We start from the raw sequence: 23,522 nt of genomic DNA, 5'->3' as shown, positions 1-23,522 counted from the left end.
CTAGAAGAACGTATACTGTTGGTTCTTTGCCTCTGACCTAGTATAGGAAACACATCATATGAGAGTCCATGTTTATAGAACAGACTATCTGGAAGGTGGTGAAATGTCCTTCATTTGAGGTTTTAAAGCAAAGGTTGGATGTCCATCTCTCATGGATGCTTTAGTTGAGATTCCTGCATTGTAGGATGTTGTAGGTGACCATCGGGGTACCTTCCGACTCTACAGTTCGGGGATTCTGGGATTCTATGAACAAACCAATGTTTATTTGAGCAGCCTTGGTGATGTCAAACTGGCCAGCTGGTCAGCTAAAGAGAAGGGGGTTTTTTTGTCTACTTTTCCTATGGCACAAGCATGGGGAATAAAAAGAGAATCTTGATAATCACTGGGCTTGGAATAAAAGGAAGAGATGAGAAGAGATTTACTGGTGGGTCTAAAAAACACTCTTGGCTCTGAGAAGTGCAAGAGGAACTCATTAATTCATGTCTCAGGGTTGATGGCTCCCCAAACGGGAGCTTGAAGGAGCCCCACCTGCATAGCTTCCAGCCCGTGCTTTTAAGATCTGCCCTGTTCATGCAGCCATTGGTGGAAGGTAGTCTTTCAAAATCCTACGTCAAGCTTCTTGGTAGTGTCCCTCACCTATAGCACTGTCCTTCCTGACTGAGATTTGGTTGTCTTTTCACATTCGTAACATTAACATAAAATATATTCAGCTCAGCAGTAGTTGCCTACACTTTTCAGTATAATTTATTATCCTCTGAACTGTATTTTAAAGTTTGTTACTGATCGGAATTTCTGTTCCTGTTTTATGATATTTGTATATCGTTTTAAGATTGCTATGATATGTCCTGCACTCTGGCAACAAGAAGGGCAGGGTAAAAGAACTGTGCAGGGAACCTACCCACACCAGCATCAATCCAGCACTGAACATTATTAATGATAAGCAACAGCTCTGAGAGGAAAAGAGGATCCAAATGGTGGAGAAGAACTGACAGCAGTTCTTGGCCAAGAGGACGGACTCCTCTTCCTCCTGCTATTTCCATTGACCAGGTTGTTTATGTGTATATGAGAAAAAGCTGCTTGCTTTTTCTAAGGTTGATTTTCTAATACAAGTACTGTTTTTCAAAAACCCAACATGAGAACCACGCCCCATTTCTCACCACCATTTTTCATGACTTCTCTCTCATTCATGCATATAATTTAGAAGCTGGGTGCTCCTCAGGTGACCAGATGCCATGCAGAGGGCAGGGCTCCTGCACCTCCAACGGGTTGTGCAAATGAGGAAAGTTCTTTGGACACCACTTTCCCAATCCCTGAAGCACATGATAAAGCAGCACTGCCAAAATTCCTCCTTCTATGCAACTCTTAAAGGTGCAGAAGCTCCCTTCTCTCTGCGGCCAGGCACATACAGGCAGGTTTTTTTTTTAAAAAAAAGAGACAATGGTCAGCAGATCATCTACCCCCCACCTCGAGGCCCCAGCTACATCTGGTTGCAATGCTGCTTTTGGACCGGGGCTACTGAAAACCTTGCTCCAAAGATAAAGTGTGTCTGGGACACTGTTTAGCTGACAGCATGGAAAGGCAGCCCTGCCAAGCCTGTGAGAACCAGCTTATTACACCTGTTATAGGCCTAGATAAAAACCCTTGCAGCAAGGCTCACCCCCCTCCCCAGGGCACCCCCATTTTATTTCATGCTCATTTTGGAAGAGAGATCCTGTGGAATCTGGAAGCTTACTTGATTTCATTTTTAGCCACTAGTGTAGTATAAACACTGACAACTGGGAAACACTGGCCTGCGAGAACAGTCTTTACCAAAGGTGTCATGGGCTTTGAAGACGCTTGAACTCAGGACGAAAGGGAGAAATGTGCTAAGAGGAAGGCATGCTTGGCAAACCCTCACCGTGATCAACTCCTGCCTGGAAACCTATGTCCCCACTGTGGAAGGAGGTGTGGATCCAGAACTGGCCTCCAGTCACTTAGGACTCACTTTTAACCGTGTTTACAGCAGCTTACTCGGCTACAAGTGACTGCCAAAGAAGGAGACACCTGGTGGCCCTCTTGCTCTGCAATTCCTCTTAAAAATCGAAGAAAAATCTCATGGAGACTTCTTTCACTGGGCCAAGTAAAGCTTTGTTTTTAAAAAGGAAACAGACTATTTTATAGAGAGCTTTCATCGAATCCCCCGCACACCACCTGGGGGAAGGACAGGCAATTGCACAGCTTGCTCATTAATTATTATTACTTATTTCTGCACCGTTTTATTTTTTTAAGGAGGGGGGGGAAATCACAAAGCAGTTTACAACCTGCATTAAAACATCCAAAAATAATTTTTAAAAAAATCCAGAAGAAAACATTGCAGAAGAAAGTCAAATATAAGAGAAAGCCTGTTCCACTCCTAAGTCAGCAGCCTACGGGATCAGGCTAGAAAGCGACCTGCCTAGCAGTTGCCCTTGTCGGCGATGCCAGCTAAGCTCGCCCGCGCGGGCTTTCCCCTCGGCCCGCCGCCGCTTCCTTTCTTGGGCTGGCGGGTCCCTTCGCTCTCCTGAGGTTTTTCGAGACGCCGTCCGTGCGCGCGGGGGTGGTTGGGAGGAAGCAGCTCGCTGATTAGCCGCTCGGCTTATCAATCACGCGCCGGGGAAATTCCAGAGTGGGCGGTCCTTCTGACTCACGCTTCCTTCCTCAGGAGAGAGAGCGAGAGAGGAAGCGGAGCGCGAGGGGGGAGGGCGGGGGGAAAGGGGAGATGCCCGCGGCTCAGAGCCCACTAGATCCGGGAGCTGATTGGGTCCCCGTCGCAGGATCTCCCGCAGGTAGGATCGGGGTAGCCATTACCCCAAGCCAGCCTCCTTTCTCCTTTTCTACGGGGAAAGAAACGGTCCCCCCCCACCTTCCTTGTATCTGTGGGGATAGAAGGGATGCTTTACGCTTAAGGTCGGAGGGGATGGATGCTTAGCAACGGGCTTGGGGTGTTTTCTTGCGAGGGGGGCGACCAAATGGTGCGCCTCCTCTTCCACGGTTCCTTGTGCCCCAGAACTCCGGTCCTGGAAAAGCAAATGAAAATAAGGTCAGCCCACCTTAAGAACGGAGACCCCGCTCCCCAAAGCGGGGAGGTGTCAGGGGTTGAAGTTCTGTAAAAGTTGAGACCCCGTTTCTCCCAGTGCCTGGTGGATTCTGTGTTCCGTCAGAGGAGTCGTTTGCAACGTTCACAAGAGGACGCAGGCACAAGTGGCTGGTGCTGAAGGCAAGGTTTCACAAGCGCACCTGCGTGGTGTGTGTATCTCCTTTGGAGTTATCAACAGGGAACCTGTCACACACTCCATAGTGCTGGATAACAAACGCGATTTTTAGCTGAGGGGTTTATTGCCCCTGTTTTGTTGAAGTGACTGAAGGGTTTCTTTCTTTCAAGGCTCTCTACAGTGGCAGTAACAGAATGCTCAGGTCATGTTCGCAGGGTAGTGGTTGTTAAAGGAGGTCAGATCCAGGGTCGGATTTACCATATTTTTTGTTCTATAAGACTCACTTTTTCCCTCCTAAAAAGTAAGGGGAAATGTGTGTGCGTCTTATGGAGCGAATGCAGGCTGCGCAGCTATCCCAGAAGCCAGAACAGCAAGAGGGATTGCTGCTTTCACTGTGCAGTGATCCCTCTTGCTGTTCTGGCTTCTGAGATTCAGAATTTTTTTTTCTTGTTTTCCTCCTCCAAAAACTAGGTGCGTCTTGTGGTCTGGTGCGTCTTATAGAGCGAAAAATACGGTAGGTTTGATGAGGCCCTAAGCTACTGAAGCTAATGGGGCCCTTTATATGTCCAGCTGTCCTTTGTCAACAACAAATTGTTGTTGTTTTTTGCATTGAATATATGCTATATATGGTAATTTATGGACCTAATAGGTATCTAAAGCCATTTGCACATAACAAAATATGCATTTTATTGAAGTAATTGTTGAACTGAAATACAATTAAGAAGTATGTTAATAGTGAAATACAATTAAGAAGTATATTAATAGTGAAATAATTATTAAGCTCTAACTTAAAATGATTTTTTATTCATAACAAACAATAATGCAAACACATTGGCATTGGGCAATAACAAAAGTTCCTTTAGAAACACAATTTACAAAGACTCATAATAGAAACTTGCTATAATATGAAATAATAGGTGTAAATATATGATGCAAACTACTAATAATTATAAATAGCAGAATGTAGGCACCCTATATATAGAAATGAGCAAACCAGTGATATTTTAGGGAGCAGGCAAGCAGGCGGGGCCCATTATTTACATCATAACACTGTTGCTGTATGTAGGTTTTATTTTATTTGGTTTTTTTATCTTATATTTAGGATATGTACATCCAGTTCCCCCCCTTTAATTTCTTGGGGTGGGGGCCCAAGAGCGTGGGGCCCTAAACTATAGCTTGTTTAGCTTATATGCAAATCCGGCACTGGTCATATCTTTTGCATTAATGAGGCTACAATCTTCTATGCGGGGGTAAGCACCATTGAATTCCGTTGGATTAACCTCTGAGTGATCATGCCTTGGGTTGTGCTGAGAAAAACACGTTCAGGTTTAAAGATTGTTCCAGACTGGGATTCCACATAAAAAAGTAAAATTATTTACTGATTTGCTGAGTGTTGCTAGTGGCTGAAGATATGCATTATGTTATTAATGCATTTTTAGTCTGTCCTTAATGAAGGCATATGCACATCAATATAAGCACTGAAATACAATGCTATGCGACAAAGACCTGTTATTATAAGATTAAAAAATACCACTGGATAGCTCATGTGGTTAGAGCATAGTGCTGATAACCAGTGGCATGCAGTGACATTTTTCATCAGGGCCAGAGGTGCCAGCTTGCGAGGGCGATGGAGGGGGCAGGGTGATGTGCATGTGGCCATCACCCCCCCCCCAAGCTTGGCAAAAGCTTCCTGGGCTTTGGGAATGAGGCAACAGGCTTTAATATTTTGATTTACTCGGGACATTTAAGGGACTAACCTAGTTCCCCATGTCCATTGACCATATGCTACTGCTGATAACCATGGTTGCAGGTTCAATCCCCACATAGGACAGCTTCATATTCCTGCATCGTAGGGGGTTGGACTAGATAATCCTCAGGATCCCTTCCATTGTAGAATTGAAATCTATGAACACAAAGAAAACATGATTAAGACTACAGTACACAAGGGACGCGGGTGGTGCTGTGGGTTAAACCACAGAGCCTAGGGCTTTCCGATCAGAAGATTGGCGGTTTGAATCCCCGCGATGGGCTGAGCTCCTATTGCTTGGTCCCAGCTCCTGCCAACCTAGCAGTTTGAAAGCATGTCAAAGTGCAAGTAGATAAATAGGTACCGCTCCGGCAGGAAGGTAAACGGCGTTTCCGTGCGCTGCTCTAGTTTGCCAGAAGCGGCTTAGTCATGCTGGCCACATGACCCCGAAGCTGTACGCCAGCTCCCTGGGCCAGTAAAGCGAGATGAGCGCCGCAACCCCAGAGTCGTCCGCGACTGGAACTAATGGTCAGGGGTCTCTTTACCTTTACACTGTTGCACTACTCGTATAAACCAAATCTGTTCTTCATAGAGTTGACTAGCTGTATTATGACTTAGAAACACCAAGACCCTGATCAAACAGATATGTTTTCAATGCTCAAAGGTATGGTGCCAACCATACCTCTAAGGGGGGCATTCCAAAGGGTGTGTGTGTCACCATGGCCTCATAACTAATAACACCTGATGCGGACACAAGGAAGGACCTCCTTTGAAGGTCAATGCATGGGGAGGTGATGATTCAAATGTTTAGGTCCCGGGTTATGACACCTAGGGCCCAATCCTGTTAATGTAGCCTCCACTGATTGCAGTGGAGCTTACTCCCAAATAAATGTGATTAGGATTGTAGCCTTAACTTTATGTATTTATTTCTGTCCTACCCTACTCCCCAGGAGCTCTGGCTGATATGCATAGTGCTGTACAATCTCGTCTTCTCAGCACTTCTATGAGGTAGGGTAGACTGAAAGATAGTGGCTACCTAGTGAGCTTCTTGGGTGAGCAGGGAATTGAAGCCAACACTATAGCTATCACGCTACTCTGGCTTTTTATATCACTTTTGTGTTCTTCAGCTACTTTTCTTTTTCAAAATAGTGAAAGAAGGTATTATCCATGTTTTGCAGTTGGGAAAAATGAAGCCAAGGTTTAGTGGCTTCACTTTGTACATGATAGTGACTCTAAAGCTGCAGGTCTATGCATGCTTATTTGAGTAAATGCTCCTGTGTGACTTATGTCTGGATAAACATGCATGAAATTGGATTGCAACCTTGCAAGCCCAAATAATGACACATGGTTCATTGTCAGTAACTTTAAATGAAACAGGAATCAAAAGAAAAGGAGTGTTGTTAACATATGTCTAGTTCCAAACAATACCTTTCTACTCTTGAGAAAGAGTAGGCATGCCCTTCTAAAAATTTTCCACCATGTATTGGCTAGTTGACTGATGAAAAAATAAAGGATAAATTAAGGATAGAAATGATTCTCACGAGCTATTTGCCCTAATTCCAATAGCTGATGCATGCTGAGGTATTTTGGCCAGCAGAATTTGTAAATGTTAAAAAAGTTAGATGCCCCCATAGTGTCTATTCTCCTTTTCTAATTGCTACTGAAATACATCAAAATGGAATAAAGGTATTTCCACTTAAACTTTTCCAATGAGAAATTTGCTGAAGTGGTCTTCCAGCAGGGCACAAAGCACATTTTGTAAATAACTGCATATTCTGGGCATTGTGAATGGATATTTAGCTGTTTTTTTTATAGACCATTAAAAACAAACAAACCCATAGATCAGTTGTGTACTAACATAAAGGTGATACAGAATTGCAGTGTGCAGAAAGTAGCAACTCAGAAAATGCCTTTACAAATGTCTGCTAACATTTTGCTTATTAATCTAATATTCTGTTTATAAAATAGAAGCTTTTTTTGTGGATGTGTTTGCTTCAGTTCTGGAACATAGAACCAGTTGTTTCTTTCTATAGATCTTTAGCAATATGAGCAATCTCAGGGACACACATTCCCCCAAGCTATGTATGTTCTTGGCACTTATGTTTTACAGATGACCAAATGCTACCACAGTAATAATGGAATACTATGTTGAAATTCTGGTGATGATTAAGCAATTCTAATGATGGCATTATTAGATTACATATGTCAATGTTGTTAGTCTCCTCCAGTGATGCTGTTGGTTGTGTGAATTACCTAGCCTTCCCAAACTTGAATGGTTTGGTATTCCTGCATTCTTTTCAGGTAATCAGAATGTTACATGAGTAGTTAACTCTGGTCATGTAACAGATGGAATTTTGACTATTGAATTACGTATCTCTACTTTCTTGTAAGGAAAGCTGACTTCATAGTTTCTCCTCTTGCGAATGAAATCATATTGGAAGGCTTCACTTCAAGGTAGCATTCTGATGGAGATATCCTGAGTTTCTAAGCTGTAGCATTCATGAAGGTAGAACCCAGCTTTGTTACATGCAGTCATGTGCTTAGTGAACCCAAGAGAAGAGGGAAGTGTGTTATTGTTGCTTCTAGGCTCTTGTCAGTAATAGCTATTGTCTTGGAGCCTTTTTCATCAGTTTCTCAATGAATATATGTGTAGAATATATGTGAAGCTCATGTGATTCTAAGTGATGTATATAATATTTAGTGACTTCAGAAAGTCTGATATGGGGGTGGTAGTGTTTAAATGGTTAATTGAAGATTATTTTGCCTGCAGCAAACTTGGAGGATCTATATTGACAATTACCACCAGAATTTGTATATTGCAAGTTGCATAGAGTTGGAGAGGGGTAAATGTGTTGCTTATAAATGTGCAAAGAGAGGTGCTAATTTTAATACCATTATGGTGTGTTTGATAAGTTGATCAGAACTTGTGGTCTTGCTGGCTGTTTCTATCCTGTTTGACACAAAAAAAGGATTGGGTACCTGACAGGCTCTTTTTCTTTTCCCCATGTGGTTTTCTGTTTGAAGGTGAAGGTTTAGAGTAGGCCGGGGGGAGGACCTATGGCCCTCCAGATGTTGCTGAACTGCTACTGCCATCTTCACTGACCATTTGCCATGCTTGCTGGGATTGACATCTGGAGAGCCACAATTTCCGCAGTCTGGTTTAGAATCCATTGCATCAGGACCTAAACTTTGGGAAAGTGCTTAATGCAATTATCTGTTTCTCTCTCTGCAACATTTTTCTGAACTTTGTGTTCTATTAGGGATGTCTGATAAACAAAATTCTAAAGCCAAGCAGTGTTAGAAACTGGGATAGAAAACTAGGAGCCAAATGTCTTTTGGGACATGAGTTGTGGGCGCCAAAACAGAATGTCTAGTCGCCATGGGGGGGGGGGCAGCAACACTTTTTATTTATTATTTTAATAAGCATTAACTAATACACAGTTCACATAAATAACACATTGTTGACACATTGTTAATATCACATTTTAGCAGAAATTGTTAATACATGTTTAATTTGGTGTTTGCAATAAAAACATTGGTACCAAACTTCAGTTTTCAAAACACTCTACTCTTTATTGTTAAACTCCTTTACATATTGCCTATCCTTAACATATACTCCGAGGCTTCAAAGCACATACATTTCAGTAATCCTTGAGTGCCAGCCAGGCACAAAAAATGGCATCCAGACTTTTTGAGGTGCTCCCAAATGGAGAATATTTAGGCGAAAAATGCGCCTGGCACCCTGCTAATTTCGAACCCGGCAGCCAAGGGAAGCTGCAGTTCCTATTGAAAGTTTGTGAATGTGTTTCTCTCTAACTACAATCTCTTTAGTAAAATTAAAATTGTTCTCTGAATTGCATTTTGCGCTCTCTCTGTGTAAATAGAAGAATCGCTTTAGTTTTTCATGATCTATTGTTACCAGATGGAACAGAGATGAGTTGCAAGTTTAATTCTAAAAAGATTTGACAGGTCCTGGCCACATTTGATGCTCTGAAGCACATGGAGTTTTGCTATGCTTGTGTGCGTAGGCATGTGGGTTTTTCAATGCAAAGGTCAGTGTACAGTGTGCCTTCTTTCAGGTTGAGCAAGGCATGACTTGTGGGAGGAAGGAAGCATGTTGCCAACTGCTGCAGTTGCATCCAAATATCAGCATACTAGATCTTTGCCAGCATAAATCGGAGCAATGTTGATCCATCTTCCATTATTTTTAACACACACCCAGCCTCATGCACTTTTTAGCCTCATCCTGTGACATAGCCTTTCCGCACTCCCTTCATTGACCCTCTTGTGATTTTGTTTTCTATACCTAAGTGTTAGTATGAATGTCAGAAAACTGCAACCCTGTCGGACTTGCAAAAAATTTTTTAGACCTGCATTTAAGGTGGTTGTTGTTGTTTTAATTGCGAGCTGCTTTGAAAGTCTTCAGATGAATAAAGTGTGAAAACAAAATAATCTTCAAAGCAGCAGCGACACATCTTGAATTTAAAGCAAATCGGGTACTAAAATTTTAAAAAATCTGAAAGAAAATAATAAATAAGACCTGGGCAAATGAAAGTACTTAAAATACATAAGGGTCAACCCTAGGCAAGCCTTATTTGGGAGCACGTTCCACAGCTGAGATGTTGTCATAGAAAGCATATTCTTAATTTTATTAAGCATTTTTAATATCCTGCCTTTCCAACAAAATATTGCTGATGGTAACTGAAAAGAAAATTTGTACTAGTGCAAGCAATGTTTTCCTATATATGCCTACTCAGGAGTAAGTTCCACAGAGTTCCACAGGGTTTGTTCCCAGGTAAGTAGGTGTAGGATAGCAGTCTAAAACATTCCATATAAATTACACACACAGAGAGAGAGAACTGTACAAAGATGTACAATTCTTTAAGTCCCTCTCCTGAAAACCTATCGATTTGATTTTCTACCAGATAGCATTTTGTGCATCTGCTTGCCATTCCACAGATGGCAGGTGTCATCACAGAGGAGATGTTTGTCCATATCTTGTACACACAGGTGCATAAAAGTGTACCCCCCCCCCAAATATGGAGATTTAGTTACCAGATGCAGATTTTATGAAGATTTAGTTGACTGATCCATTCACACTCACACATGAATGAATTGACTAAGGCTGTACACCTGTGCACACATACCTGGGAATAAGCCTCATTAAACAGAGTAAACATGCATAGGGTTGCATTTCTGTGTGGATTGTGCCCAGAGTTTCTTTATACCAGTTGAAATGCAGTGTTTCATCTGAGGAGTACTGGTTTGTCAACCAGGATTTATTTGGATTTGTACACTAACATTTCAGTCTTGAGTCTTCTCTACACCAGTGTTTCCCAGCCTTTTCAGCTTGGTGATGCACGGGTTCAAATTTACCTATCAACTTATTGTCAGATGAATTTTGGAGCTTAGGTCTCTGGCAGCCAACAGTTTCATTCATTTTAACTGTAAGTTTGCCTGTTCTTGAGACATCCAAGCAAAAATTTGCTTAACATGGAATTTGTTAAAATATTTACAGTTATTCACTATTTTGTTTATAAGGATGTAAGAGTGCCAACCACCAGTTTGCAGGATATTGCTTCATAAGCTGGTTATTTAAAAAAAATAATTAATACAGCTGCACAAGCAGCGTTAGATGTAACAAACTTCAACTCACCCTTGGTTTAACTGTTAACTAACCTGGCGGTAGATTCAGTGATGGTTCGCCATGGGATCCTTGTGCAGGGAGTTTTTTGTGGGAGTGTTACAGCTCGCTTCTGGTGCTCAGGTTCCAAAGGCCGTGGTGATCACTCAGGGCTCCTCCTTGTGTGAACACTTTGTGGTGGGCCATCACTGCCAGCAGTTCCCAAGTGCTTTTTTGAGCTTTTCCATCATTTTGTTACAGGTGTCAAAGCAGCCTTATGATATACCAACCGAGCAAAAGAGTTGTAAGGGGTATTAATTGTATCAGTTAAGTATTACAAGCCATAGTTATTTTGGGTTTGCTTATAAAGCATGTGACCCATTTGCGCAGGGTTTATGACCTGCAGGTTGGGAAATGCTGTTCTAGATTATACTTGTATATCCAGTTCGTTACCAAAACAGATACAATTGTTTCAGCCTTGGGGCCTGTAAACACTTCCAGTGGAACAATCCCATGTAATGATGCTAGGCTCCATCCTACGTTGGTGCCAGCCAGCATAGCCAATTGGGGATGGTGAGTGCTAGAGTCCCTGATGTATGCAAGCAACTTTTTCCCCCCTTTCCCTACTTAAAGGGAATGTGATGGGAGTGTAGAACTCTCTGTATGGAGATTTTCTCCATTCTCTAACACAGCATGAACAAGTTCTTCTGGTCTGCTAAAGCCAGATACTCTCTGTTGCATATGCATGAGTATCACTTACTGGCCCATTCTATGTCAGCATACAACTGACGCCCGAAAAGACAAAGTTCGTGGGAGGACAGATTTAGCAACAGTGGAATCTAGAACAAGAAGGTTGGGTGGCAGGAAAGCATTAAGAAGCCCAGCTCATGCTGTAGCAATGTGTGTGTGCTGTCCATTGGGAACCTGTTGAAAACCTCTCACTCCTTGGTTGGTCTGTGAGTAATGCAATGACTGTAGTAGTTTCTCATGTGTTCAAGGTGTCCACTTCTCATATTCCAAAGATTTTCTGGGATAGCTAATTTAGGATGGAACCTAACCACTAAGAATGAAGGCCCCCCCCAAAAAAACCCCACTTCATTTGTGAACAGGATAGACATGTGAATGCTGACTCCATCACAAATCAGCATAGAGAAAAGAAGATACTGTACCTGCAGACAGGTTTTGTTTTTTTTTAAGAAACGGAAACCCCGTTTTCTCTCCTGATGTGACTTATTATTAGCCTTCAACAAATTAATTTGGCTCCTGTCAATATTGTGGTCATGGTCATAGCTTATCCTGTCTCCAGAAAGGTAGATTAATTATGTAAAATACATTCTTCTTCAAATGTAGTCACCCAAATGGCCAAATACCTAGAATGAAGTTGACCGTCCTTGTGACTGGGATGCTGTGGACTCTTATTGGTTAGTCTGTTTTCTATATTATACTGCCCATTTCCTTGACTAGATTTTCTTTCCTTTATTATTTTAATATAATACGTATAATATATATTAAAGTGTTTAGAGGGCACTGTTCATCTAAATGAAGTGTGAGTGCAAGTATTACCACTAGCACAAGCGGAGTTTCCCTGCCTCCCCCTCTGTCATCCCCAAATCCTCTGTAGAAGGTTGGGGGGAAACTCAGAACAGATTGAAGGGGGATGGGAGGGAGAGGAGGAGAACATTCCATTGTGTAAAGTGAAGTCCTTGCGTTGATGGAATCTTTGTTGAAAACAACCCATGAGCTTCAAAAACCAATATAAAACAAAATACATAATTCCCAATTATGCAACCACCAGAATTTATAGGCACCCAGTACACCTCACCCCTCCTCAAAAACCTGGGCAAACTGTTGTTTGACAGTGGAATGGACTACCTCAAAAGCTGATGGACTCCCCTTCATTGGAGGTCTTTAGACAGAGGGTGGCTGGCCATCTGCCAGGGATTCTGTAGCTGTGATTCCTGCAATCAGCAGGTTGTACTAAATGACCCTTGGGTTCCTTCCAACTCTGCAATTTTGTTTTTCTTCCGCTACTGAAACAGAAGCAATGGCATGGTGAGGTGTTCCAAAGGTGTAAGGCTGCCACAGAGAGAGCCTCCCTGTGGGGCCCCAGACTATTATTCTCATTAGGTGTGGAAACCACCAGCAGAATATCTTCTGTAGATCTTAAAATTCAGGCAGGTTGGTATGGGAGGAGGCATTCCTTCAGTATTTTGGGCCTGGGTCCTTTAGGGCCTCAAAAGCCAGCATCATCACCCTAAATTGGGCCCAGAAGGCAATAAGCTGTCAGAACAATTGTCTGAGAATTGACATTGTATGTGAAGACCCCAAGGCAATGCCTAGGGCACGGCCCTGCACCAGTTACCAGTTCTGGACTGTTGTCAGGGTCCACCCCATGTGAACTGCTCCCCCCCCCCCAAATAATTGGCTACAACATACATTCAGATTTGGCAGAGATTAATGTTCCTTGCTCCTGGGGGGTGGTGCTTGTGCAGTGTGTGATCAGCACGTTCAGAGACCTACACACACCACTTTTCTCAATCAGCTTCCTGTCAGCTGCTAGCAATTCTCCAGAAATAGACACTGTACTCATGTGTCACCTGGTGAGCCAGTGACTCTGTCTCACTGCTTTGATAAGCTTTCTGCTTCATTGTCAGCTGGGCCTGAATTGTCAGGTTTTGACCTTGACCTGCTTTCAGAGTGGGTGCCCAGTGGATTAAAAGTGCCGAAAAAATATGTCATATGCCAATGAGATAAATGCAGAGAGGCAAAGAGAGAGGGGTGTGTGTTTCTTGTGCCATTAGTTCTTGCCATTTCTTAAGCATGCAAAACTTCTCGAACTGCAGGAGGGTCACCAGCTGCAAGTATTTTTATTTATTCCTTTTCTTTGTTACATTTATATCCTACCTTTCCTCTATGGAGCTCAAGATGGTGTTCGCAGTTCTCCGCCTCCACATTTTATGCTCAAAACAACCCAGTGAAGAAGCTTAGGATGAGAGGCAGTGACTGGCCCAAGGTCATCCTGTGAGCTTCGTGGCTCAGTGAGGATTCGAACTGTGGTCTCCCAGGTCCTGGTCTGACACTGTAACCATTACACCACACTGGCTTGCTGACTAAAGCAAGCATCACAGAGAATTGAAAAGGCTTTTTATTTCCAAGAGGTTCCCCACCCCTTGGCATTGCGCTACAATATGTTGCCCAAATTGCCTGTAGAGTGTTTAATGCACTGCTTCCAGGGAGATGAATTTTTGTGCAAGTTATGAAAGCTACGCTTCTTTTAATGAAGTGTAAATCTTCCTGTGGTTGGTCAAGGCTTAAAACACACACACACCCCAGATACATGCCAGAGCATCTGTGCAGCTGGATGCCAAACACATTTTGCAAACTTCCAAAATAGTTACTTCTTGACATACTTGCATGTAATTTCTCAATCTGTATTTATGCATAAGATTTGTGTGTGAGTGGGGGGGGGTGACAAGAGAGAGTGCACTCCAAGAGAGTGGAGCACAAAAGTGAAATTTGTGACAAGGCTCCAAAAATGCAATTATGTCTGGCATGCTCTGGGATTTCTTGTTTTTGAGTTCTTCATCTTTTGCTTTGCTTAAGAATTGGTTGCAGCCAACAGTAATGTCCGTTTTAGTTTGAGGAATTCGTTTGTGCATTGGAGCTTCCTATCTCTCCCCTTCAGATTTGTTCTGGGAGTTCCCATAATCTTCCAGAGCAGATTTGTGGGGATATGCAGAGAAAGGAGAGGGAGGGAAAGTTCTGTTGTGGAGGCGCAAGTCCTAATGCAGAAGTGAGGAACCTTTGTGACCAGATCTTTATATTCTCCATCCCCATGGGAGTAGCTAGGATTTTCTGACTATTTTTATTTTTAGTTAAGTAGAAACTACTTAACTAAACTACTCCCGCTATGCCCCTGTCCGCCCCTATGGGCCAGTGTTGACAGCAGGATGGGGCCACCATGTATCTGCTAACCCTCCTGCAAACTGCATGGGCTTCAGTCAAACCTGGACCACTAGGCCAAATGCAGCTGACCAGCCATGTTATGGAGTCTCAATAAACCTACCATTGCCCAGGGCTGTAAAAACTGGAAAGTTGACAAGGATGTGGCAAAGCTGGTGGGCTACCTTACTAGAAGGGCTGTAGCTCAGTAGTAGAGCATCTGCTTTGCATGCAGTGGGTCCTATGTTCAATCCTGGGGTGTTTATATATATATATATATATATATATATATATATATATATATTTATACATACCCCGCCCATCTGGCTGAGTTTCCCCAGCCACTCTGGGCGGCTCCTAATCAAATGTTAAAAACAGTACAGCATTAAATATTAAAAACTTCTCTGAACAGGGCTGCCTTCAGATGTCTTTTAAAGATAGGATAGCTGCTTATTTCCTTCACATCTAAAGGGAGGGTGTTCCACAGGGCGGGCACAACTACCAAGAAGGCCCTCTGTCTGGTTCCCTGTAACCTCACTTCTCGCAATGAGGGAACCGCCAGAAGGCCCTCGGTGCTGGATCTCAGTGTCCAGGCTGAACGATGGGGATGGAGATGCTCCTTCAGGTATACAGGACCGAGGCCGTTTAGGGCTTTAAAGGTCAGCGCCAACACTTTGAATTGTGCTCGGAAACGTACTGGGAGCCAATGTAGGTCTTTCAAGACCGGTGTTATGTGGTCCCGGCGGCCACTCCCAGTCACCAGTCTAGCTGCCGCATTCTGGATTAATTGCAGTTTCCGGGGCACCTTCAAATGTAGCCCCACATAGAGCGCATTTGAGTAGTCCAAGCGGAAGATAACTAGAGCATGCACCACTCTGGTGAGACAGTCTGCGGGCAGGTAGGGTCTCAGCCTGCGTACCAGGTGGAGCTGGTAGACACAGAATTAACCTGCGCCTCCTGTGTTGAGGTAGGACTGGGAGAGAGCCCTGCCTGAAACCCTGGAGAGACACTGCTAGTTAGTGGAGAAAATACTGAGCTAGATGGATCTATAATCTGACTTGGTATAAGGCAGTTTCCTGTGCCCAGCTTGGTATGTCCCCAGTTATGGGATCCTGGCCTAAAGAGATCCTTGCTCTTTTTCCAAAGACCCTTGTCGTTCTCTTCCTAGTCACATGTGTCCTCTTTCCCCACCCCATCAAGCTCTGGGCAACCGCAGAGGCGATGGTGCTACATGTGCAAACTAAGGTCAAACATAAGGGAAATGTATTGGAAGAAGGATTTTTCTTCTCCTGTTCCAGTTCTCCCCATTCCTCCGAAACATTCCCTTGGAAGTCTTTCTTGTAAAAGACGTGGTGGTTTCCTTCAGGGGAAACTCCCTACATTAATTCATGGCAAATGAGAAGTTTGGAAACCAAAGGCGTTTAACAGCAGCCTGGAGTCATTCAACCCCCTGTGCACTGCCTTAAATCATCTTGCGTTCTTGTGGCTTTTGCATTGGGGGCGGGGACACGTCTGTGTTTTTGTATAGAGGGAAAGAAAGAGATCTTAAATATATTGTTGTGGCCATTGCGTGGGGAAAATGCTGTCCCCCGTCCTGGCTTTTGCACAGCTGATAGATAGATATAATTTGTTAATGAGTCCTTGATGATGGAAAAAGTGATTTTGGAATTGAAATGTAGCCTACAAAGACAGAAGTCTGAGCAAGGAGAGAGGTGTGTCCCAGGGACATGTTGTCGCTTTTGTGAAAATTGGGGCATCCCTAAATATGAGTATTGTCTACCCAGGTACTTGTATCTTTGTAAATCTGCTGATAGCATGAAAAACACCCTCGTCATAAAAAATGGCCTCTACAGAAACTACCTCTGAAGTATTTCCTACCACTTAGTGGAAGGATGAGATAATATATTTGCTCAAAGGTTGGTGGGAGTCACATGTCCTTGAACAGTTCAGGGAGAACGCTGAACAATTGTTGTGTCTCTGCGTTTTCACGTGCAAGCAATTCTCATTGAAAGAACTGGGACTCGTGCAGACATGAGTTTAGAGACAGGACACAACTCACTTTTGTAACTGGGTGCCCAGATCATAAATAAATAGGAGTTACTCAGTTTTTACTTGGTGTGTCAGGAGAACTGCTAGTATCATGAGAAATGGAAACTTACTTGAAAGAGCCATGCTCAGATGGAAAACATTTATGACAATGTTTTCTCACTTAGCTTTTTAAGAACCTTCCTTTGTGGGAAGAAAAACCCCTCATGTTCCTAACCATCAGGCATTTAATTGCTGTTCTGGTCCTGGATTATGCCAGGTTTCAACCCTTGGCTGGAAAATCCCCAGCATTCCTGACAGGCAGGTTGTGTAAACTGGGAAACACCTCCAGAGATGAGACCTTGCAGGCTTTTGTTGTGCAGTAGCGGTTGCCTGCTCTGTCGCCTTCTTGCAGCTGGAGGGTGCCATCTGTCTGTCTTTTCTTTGACACAGGTTGTGTGGCAAAGCATTTTCTGCAAGTTGGCTGCCTTTGAAGGATAAAAAGGATGGTTTTGTGCTAAGAAGACAGACCTATAGTGATTGAGAACTCTAGACCTAAATACTGGCGTGCTGCCTGAGGAGTTTCTTCTGTTACCACCTTCTCCTTTTGCCTCCCTCACCCCCTCTCCCCCTTTTGCTGTCACCTTCTCTAATTTGGGGTACCTCTGAGACCCCTTCTTGGAGTGAAGCTTTGTGACTGAGCTGGCTGTGGAGAGAGTTTGCATTACTGCCATGTTGCCTGATTGATGGCAAATCACTCTGATACCTCACTCTGTTTAAAAGGACCCCTTCCTCTGCGTGAGGACTGGTGGACTGGGACAACCCTGTTAGGAACAGCAGGTTAGCTGAATCCCGCCTCTGGAGGTATTGGCAAAGTTGAGTTCCTTGAGTCCTGTCAGGGAAAAAGGCAGGGTATAACTAAATACAGTTGACTCCCCATTTATGTGGGCGTTACGTTCCAGACCTCTGCATGCATCAGTGAAACCATGTGAAATGGGGAGTCGCTTGTATCAGCTCAGCTAACGCATGGGGAAGAAGCACACGCAGAAGTATGGCTTGCACAGCTGAGGTCCAGGGAAGCAGCTGCTGCCATGCCACATTCTCTTTGGGCTCCCAGGAGGGTCTCCTTGCATGTCAGGAGGACTCTCCAGGGTGCTCCCCGTTTTTGGGATCCACTTCTGGGTTCCCAGCACCACGCAGGTGTGTGGTTGCGCACACAAAGAGTGTGTGTAAATAGGAAGTCGCCTGCAACTAAATAACTAAATAACAGTAGTACTGAATTGTAGTCAACTTCATTGTTCACCCCGACTCCAGATAACTTGCAAGTAAGTTAGATAGCACCAGTTCCAAAGTCCTGTGTGGGACCTATCCAATTATTTTTTAACCACTGAATGATCCCTGTGAAAGTATATCACATTACCCATTTCTGTGAAATCATGAGGGGCTTTTATCAAAACTTTTTTGGAAGTCCAAATATTGTTCCTTGAGGTGATCTGATATCTAAATATAGTTGTGTTTCAAAGGGTTAAGATGAGTAAACTGATTCTTTCTCAACAAGGCTTATTCTGCTCTGTGTTTTCATTATTCTTGTTTTTAGCAATGCTTTCTACCAATGCAGCCTCCAGGAGGAGCTAAAGTGGTAGAAAACATTGTTAAAATCAAGACGAAGAGCAGGGCACAAATCGCTTAAGTCAGAGGTGGACCTGCAGTCCTCCAGATTTTTTATTCCAAATTCCACCATTGGCCACACGGCTAGGGGTAATGATAGCTGTCATTGTGGCCTGGAAGATGCCTGGAAGGCCTTTGATTAGCCTCCCTCTGCTGCCCTAAATAAGCAAACATATCTTACAGAACTGGTGCTAGTACATGTAACACGAGGACTGGAAACTTTATTTAAAAAACAAACAAACACCAAAATTCTCTGGAATCCAGGACTCATAGCCTGCACCTGCCACAATTGAGTAATTTGATTATTTCCATAGTCAGAATGCACAAAATTGCTGATATGGGGCAGGGTGACGGGAGTTCTAATGAACTATAGTGTATGGCAGAGGGGTTTATGCAGATCATGAATGGGGGGGAAATAGTACTTTTATATGTACATGGAAATGCTTGCGTCATTTAATTTAATGACATGGGTCTGTGAAAACCCTCAGAGCAGTTAACTCCTGACTCTTCCACCCCCACACATCTGATCAGTAGTTTGTTCTTTCTTCTTGACTAGGCAACTCACGGCTTATTCATTGGTTCTAATTGTTTATATTTCACTTTAAAAAATACAAATCAAGCTGGCTTATGAGTGAAATCAAACTACAGTAATAATGTTGCAATAAGTTAATACTGGAAACTCATCCCTCCCGTGAGGCAGATGGTGTCCATCGCCCCATATTGTAGGAATGAATTTTGTAAGGTGAATGTGGGTTATGTGAGGAAGAACTGAATGTTGCTTTCTTCTGAATCTGCTGCCAGCCACATTGGGTGAAACAAGAAAAGGAAAATCTCTTCTGCCAGCAGTATCTGCTTTGTGGGTGGATGGTCACCAATGGATTTCACCCATGGTGCCATGTGTTTTCATCTTTCAAGATAGTATACACACATATATATTTACACAGTATACTCCATCAGGATACACACGCTGCAAGCATTTTCATTTCTGCTCATAGAATTGTAAGGAAACAAACAAAAAACCCCACAAAGCTAAAACTGAAGGAGATTTGGGGTCTTCCGATTTTTTTAACTGTGTCAGCTTTCTAGAAGCAACCTATATATATATACTGAGACGCAACAGGCTGACACCTTTGAAATAGTTCAACAAGTTGACTAACTGTTCTAAAGATACTTTGTAACAAGTCCCTGCAGAGATAGTATTTATGTTTTTATGCCAATACAGTATCTTTAAATCGGGACATTCCCAGTGCAAACGATAGCAATCTGCATTCGGGAGGGACTATTACCCTTCTCATTTATCTAGAGACTAGAGATGAAGCATACTAATTCACCTCAAGTCCATAAGCAGAAATGTGATGATGCTTTTAAATAATGAAATGCAGCCTTGCAAATAAATTACGAAGTCCTGTATAGAACCCAGTAGTCAATCACACTATAAAGTTTGTTATTTTGTGAGCTTTTGTTGGGTCTCACAGCAGTATCTTTTTACTCTTTCCCTGAAGCTAAAGAAAAAAAGCTCTAACTTCGAAGCATTGATTTGCAGGAAAAGCCCTTCTCCCTTTTAGGAGGAGAGAAGGCATCTTTCTTGAACTAATTTATAGTGCTGTCAACTTGGACGGTTTAAAAGGAGATTAGAGAAGTTCATGGAGTTTTTGGTCATCAATGGCTGCTTGTCATGATGGATATATATTTCCTCCCAGGTAGGCTTCCCAGAGGAATCATTGGCTGCTATAGGGAACAGGCAGCTGGTCTAGCACTGCTCTTATTATGTTCTTGTATCTACATACCCTTGAATGTATTACTGATGAAGACAGTGGCAGGCTTGTAACACTCCTATTGAAGACTGTTTCCTGCCTCCACATTGTGTGTTGCTTTAATTGCTACTTCACCTGCTGTGCTCTGTATTCATGGACTGCAGCAATCCTATCCTCTGATCTGAAAATCAGGAGGCTCTTTGTTCATTGGGTAAAAACAGCACAGGGAAAATAATTTTTTTCCATCAATGTCTTGTCAAAAGTTCAAAATATGCCTTGGCATCTGTGGTGCATAGAAGCTATGCATTCTGAATTGAGAAGTGAATTACAGTTGTCCTAGCAGAAGATTTTTCACAGAATTTTAATGATGGAGGGGACTTCAGGTGTCCTTATCTGTTGCTCTAGCATCTTTGATAGGTGCTCATCCAGCTTCTGCATAAAAACACCAACAAAAGGGTGTGCATTGCTTTCCATGTGGGATGTGATACATAAGTAGCAGTCAAGTACAACATTCCTTGTTTTCCTAGAGTGGACATGCAGGGGAATGTTTGGTCCAGCCAGTTGAAAACTTCCTGTTTTCTCCTGGCTGGGACATACTTCCTTTGCATGTGACTAGAGGTGGGTGTGGCCTTACCTGTCCAGGTAACAAAAGAGACAAGGCACACAACACTCTCTCTCTCTCTTTGACTTCCTCCGTCATTGGAGCAGCTTTTTAGCTAACCAACAGAGGACACTGGGATTATCCCCATATGGGATAGCTCCACATGTATATACTTTGTAACTAAGCCTGCCTTCAGGGATCCAACTGTGAACATAATGTGAGTAAACTACTTTTATATACTTTACGCAAGATTGTGGCGAGTTTATTCTTTTAAGAGGGATATAAGGGAACATACCAGGAACCTAATAGTAAGAGGCTTACACAAGCCTGCAGACAGCTACCCGCTGTGTGTTTAAAGGGGGAGTGTGAAACTCTGCTAAGTAAAGGAACTTGCTAGTGCAAGTTAGGAAGGATATTAATAAACATTATATCCTCTCCTGCTTCCCTGAACATTCCCACATTCCAACCATGTCTAACTTGTCTCAGTGCCCATGGGCCATTTCAAGAAGGATAAAATTCCGGGTGGTAGCTCTATCCATACCTTGAACCAGGGGTAAAGGAGGAGCATGATCACCCAGCAAACTCCAGAAATGCCAGTGACCCTCAGGGATCATAATCCCTGATGCACTAAGCACTGAGTCATCTCCTTGCTTTCTGAGAGTCTGCAAGACTTAGTGACTTAGTGCATCCATACTGTACATTTAGAGCATTCTTACATGGCTCCCCCCAAAGAATCCTGGGAACTATAAAGGTGTTGAGCATTGTTAGGAGACCCTCACAGTGCTACAATTCCCAGCACCCTTCAACTATAGTTTCTAGGATTCTTTCGGAGAATCCATGCCTTTTGAAGTGGCACAAGAGTGCTTTGAATGTATTGTGACCAGTGTGGCACCAGGTGGGGACCCTGCATTTCTGGATGAGGAGTAGGGTGCTGCCTTTCCCTGATTCTGCCTTTATCAGCTTAAAATGACAGTGTATTTGTGGATCCTTGAATAGTGTTTTTGTTTTAAGAAATAGTATTTAAATGTACTTACCCCTCCTTTCTGTTCCCGTACTGATAATTTAATAGATATGTATATTATTCAGAACCAGCAAGCCTGTTCTAGTTTCAGACACTTTCACTGGTCTGTTATCTATTTATGACACTTTCTTTCACACGGTTTGAACTGAAGCAAGGTTTGTATCAGCACACTAAATATCCCGGAGCTGTTCCTGCATCATTCAAGAAGAATGTGTGTGCACTTTTTAATGACGCCTGCTGACCTAGTTCTGTTCTCTGTTGACCCAGAGTGCAGTAACCTAGCTGAACTCTCATTAGTTTGGTGCGTGATGAGCATCGTTAAATGATGCAGGATTAAATTTTGCAGCACAAGATGTGCATAGGTGAAGGGAGTTGAACACTCTGTGCATTCGATCTGAATGTTCCATCACTTTGGGCATTTTTCTTCCCAACCTAGTCAACTTGTGCTAATGGAGTGGATCTATTCATTCGTCTGTTTGTTTGTTCATTTTTGCTTGAAAACTGAGGTGTACGAACCAGAGTAAAATACTGGATCAAGTGGGCAGGCATATACACCAAGAATCAGTAAGCAGGGTGCCTCTGAGCACATACTCAGACTGGGCATTAGTAATGCAGTACCAGAACCAAGTTTATACATTCTCTCTCACAAAAACCCCAGTCCTGGTTTTCTCCCAAATGTTCTTTATCAGCAACCTAATTTGAAAATAAAAGGCCTTTTAGCTGGTTGTTTCTGTCATTAGAAAAGTTAGAAACCCTTAAATCTACTGCAAGGCACCCACAGACTTACTGGTGGATCTCATTTTACCTGTGTGTGCGTTTCGTAATGGATTGCTTCCTCCTATATTCTTCCTTAACTACAGAATCCCATTCAAACAGCGATCTGGTAGTGAATGTGATGACGTCGCAAAGCGAATCAGATTTGGCTACATGCCAATGCTGATTAGGGCAAACCAATTACATTGTCGTTGTTCTAAACCCCCGTCTCACCTGGAGTATCATTTGAGTGTATATCAGAGAGCAGAGTTAGGCATGCATCCTTTGGAGAGTAGAGTATCCACAATCAGGTGAATGGCCTGTGAGTAGAAAGGCGGGGGAGCACAACCCTATTGGTTCTTCTTGCTCTCTCAGTAGCATTTGATATCATTGAACATGCTGTTCAAACTGTTTTGGCTGAGACTGCATTCATCTGGAAAGAGTAGGTTTGCAGTTTGGGTGCGCTTTTAGATTCACTTCTGTCTCTACTAGTCCAGATGATGTTGCTGCCACAGACTATCTTTTTACCAGCTGCGCCATTCCACAACAGGCATAGTCTGGTTACAGTGTTCCATAGTCTGGTAATACTTGTGGCTGCCCTTAAAGATTACAGTACTCAGAAGTTCAATTAGTTCAGAATTTGGCTGTCAGAATTTTAACTGGTTATTATTATTACTTTTCCCAAATACGAGTGCTTCTTCCCCTATACCTGCCTGCGTGTGTTGAGATCTTCAACAGGAGTTCAGTTTCAAGTGCTCTGTAATAAGAAATGAGAGGTATTTGAATGCCTTCCCCTATGCCTGGCACCTATTTGGCAATCTTTTCAGCGCTAGGTTAAGACATTCGTATTTACTGAGGCATTTTAATTTGTATACTCACTCAGCCTGCTTTTGTCCTTTTAATCTGCTGCTTAAAAAAATATGTTATGGCTGCACAGTGCTAGTGGTTTTTTTTATTTGGTTTTAATTTTATTACTCTGGTTTGTTGTACAATGCCCTGAAATCTGTTTTTATTAAGGATGGTATAGAAATATGTTTATTAAATTGTATATCCCAGCTCTTTTTTATTTCCCCCCCTTTTTCTTTTTGCTGTGGTGTTTCCATAAAATCACAGACTCTTGGAGTTGGAAGGGACCCCAGGGGTCATCTAGTCCAACCT

The 23,522-nt window shown here is 42.9% G+C and overlaps 1 protein-coding gene across 7 annotated transcripts in view; it reads left to right on the top strand.

The window, feature by feature from the left end:
* The window catches only part of TNIP1 (TNFAIP3 interacting protein 1), a 61,593-nt gene that overhangs the window by 290 nt on the left and 37,781 nt on the right, over window positions 1-23,522 (top strand). For 5 of the 7 annotated variants that reach the window (XR_013983145.1, XM_080996031.1, XM_080996028.1 and 2 more), the window contains exon 1: window positions 2,664-2,804. The exons of 1 other annotated variant lie outside the window; for it this stretch is intronic. Coding sequence is in view for 1 of the 6 variants with exons in the window: in XM_080996030.1 (XP_080852156.1) it covers window positions 2,738-2,804 (67 nt within the window). In the remaining 5 variants the exon portion in view is untranslated. Of the gene's footprint in view, window positions 1-2,663; window positions 2,805-23,522 lie in introns of those variants that run through there. One more of the 7 variants, XM_080996030.1, reaches the window with a different exon arrangement.

The sequence above is a fragment of the Podarcis pityusensis genome (assembly GCF_964106645.2).
Source record: "Podarcis pityusensis genome assembly, chromosome: 2".
Lineage (NCBI taxonomy): Eukaryota > Metazoa > Chordata > Lepidosauria > Squamata > Lacertidae > Podarcis > Podarcis pityusensis.
The sequence above is the reverse complement of the archived record's forward strand: the minus strand, read 5'-3'. Positions and strand labels throughout refer to the sequence as shown.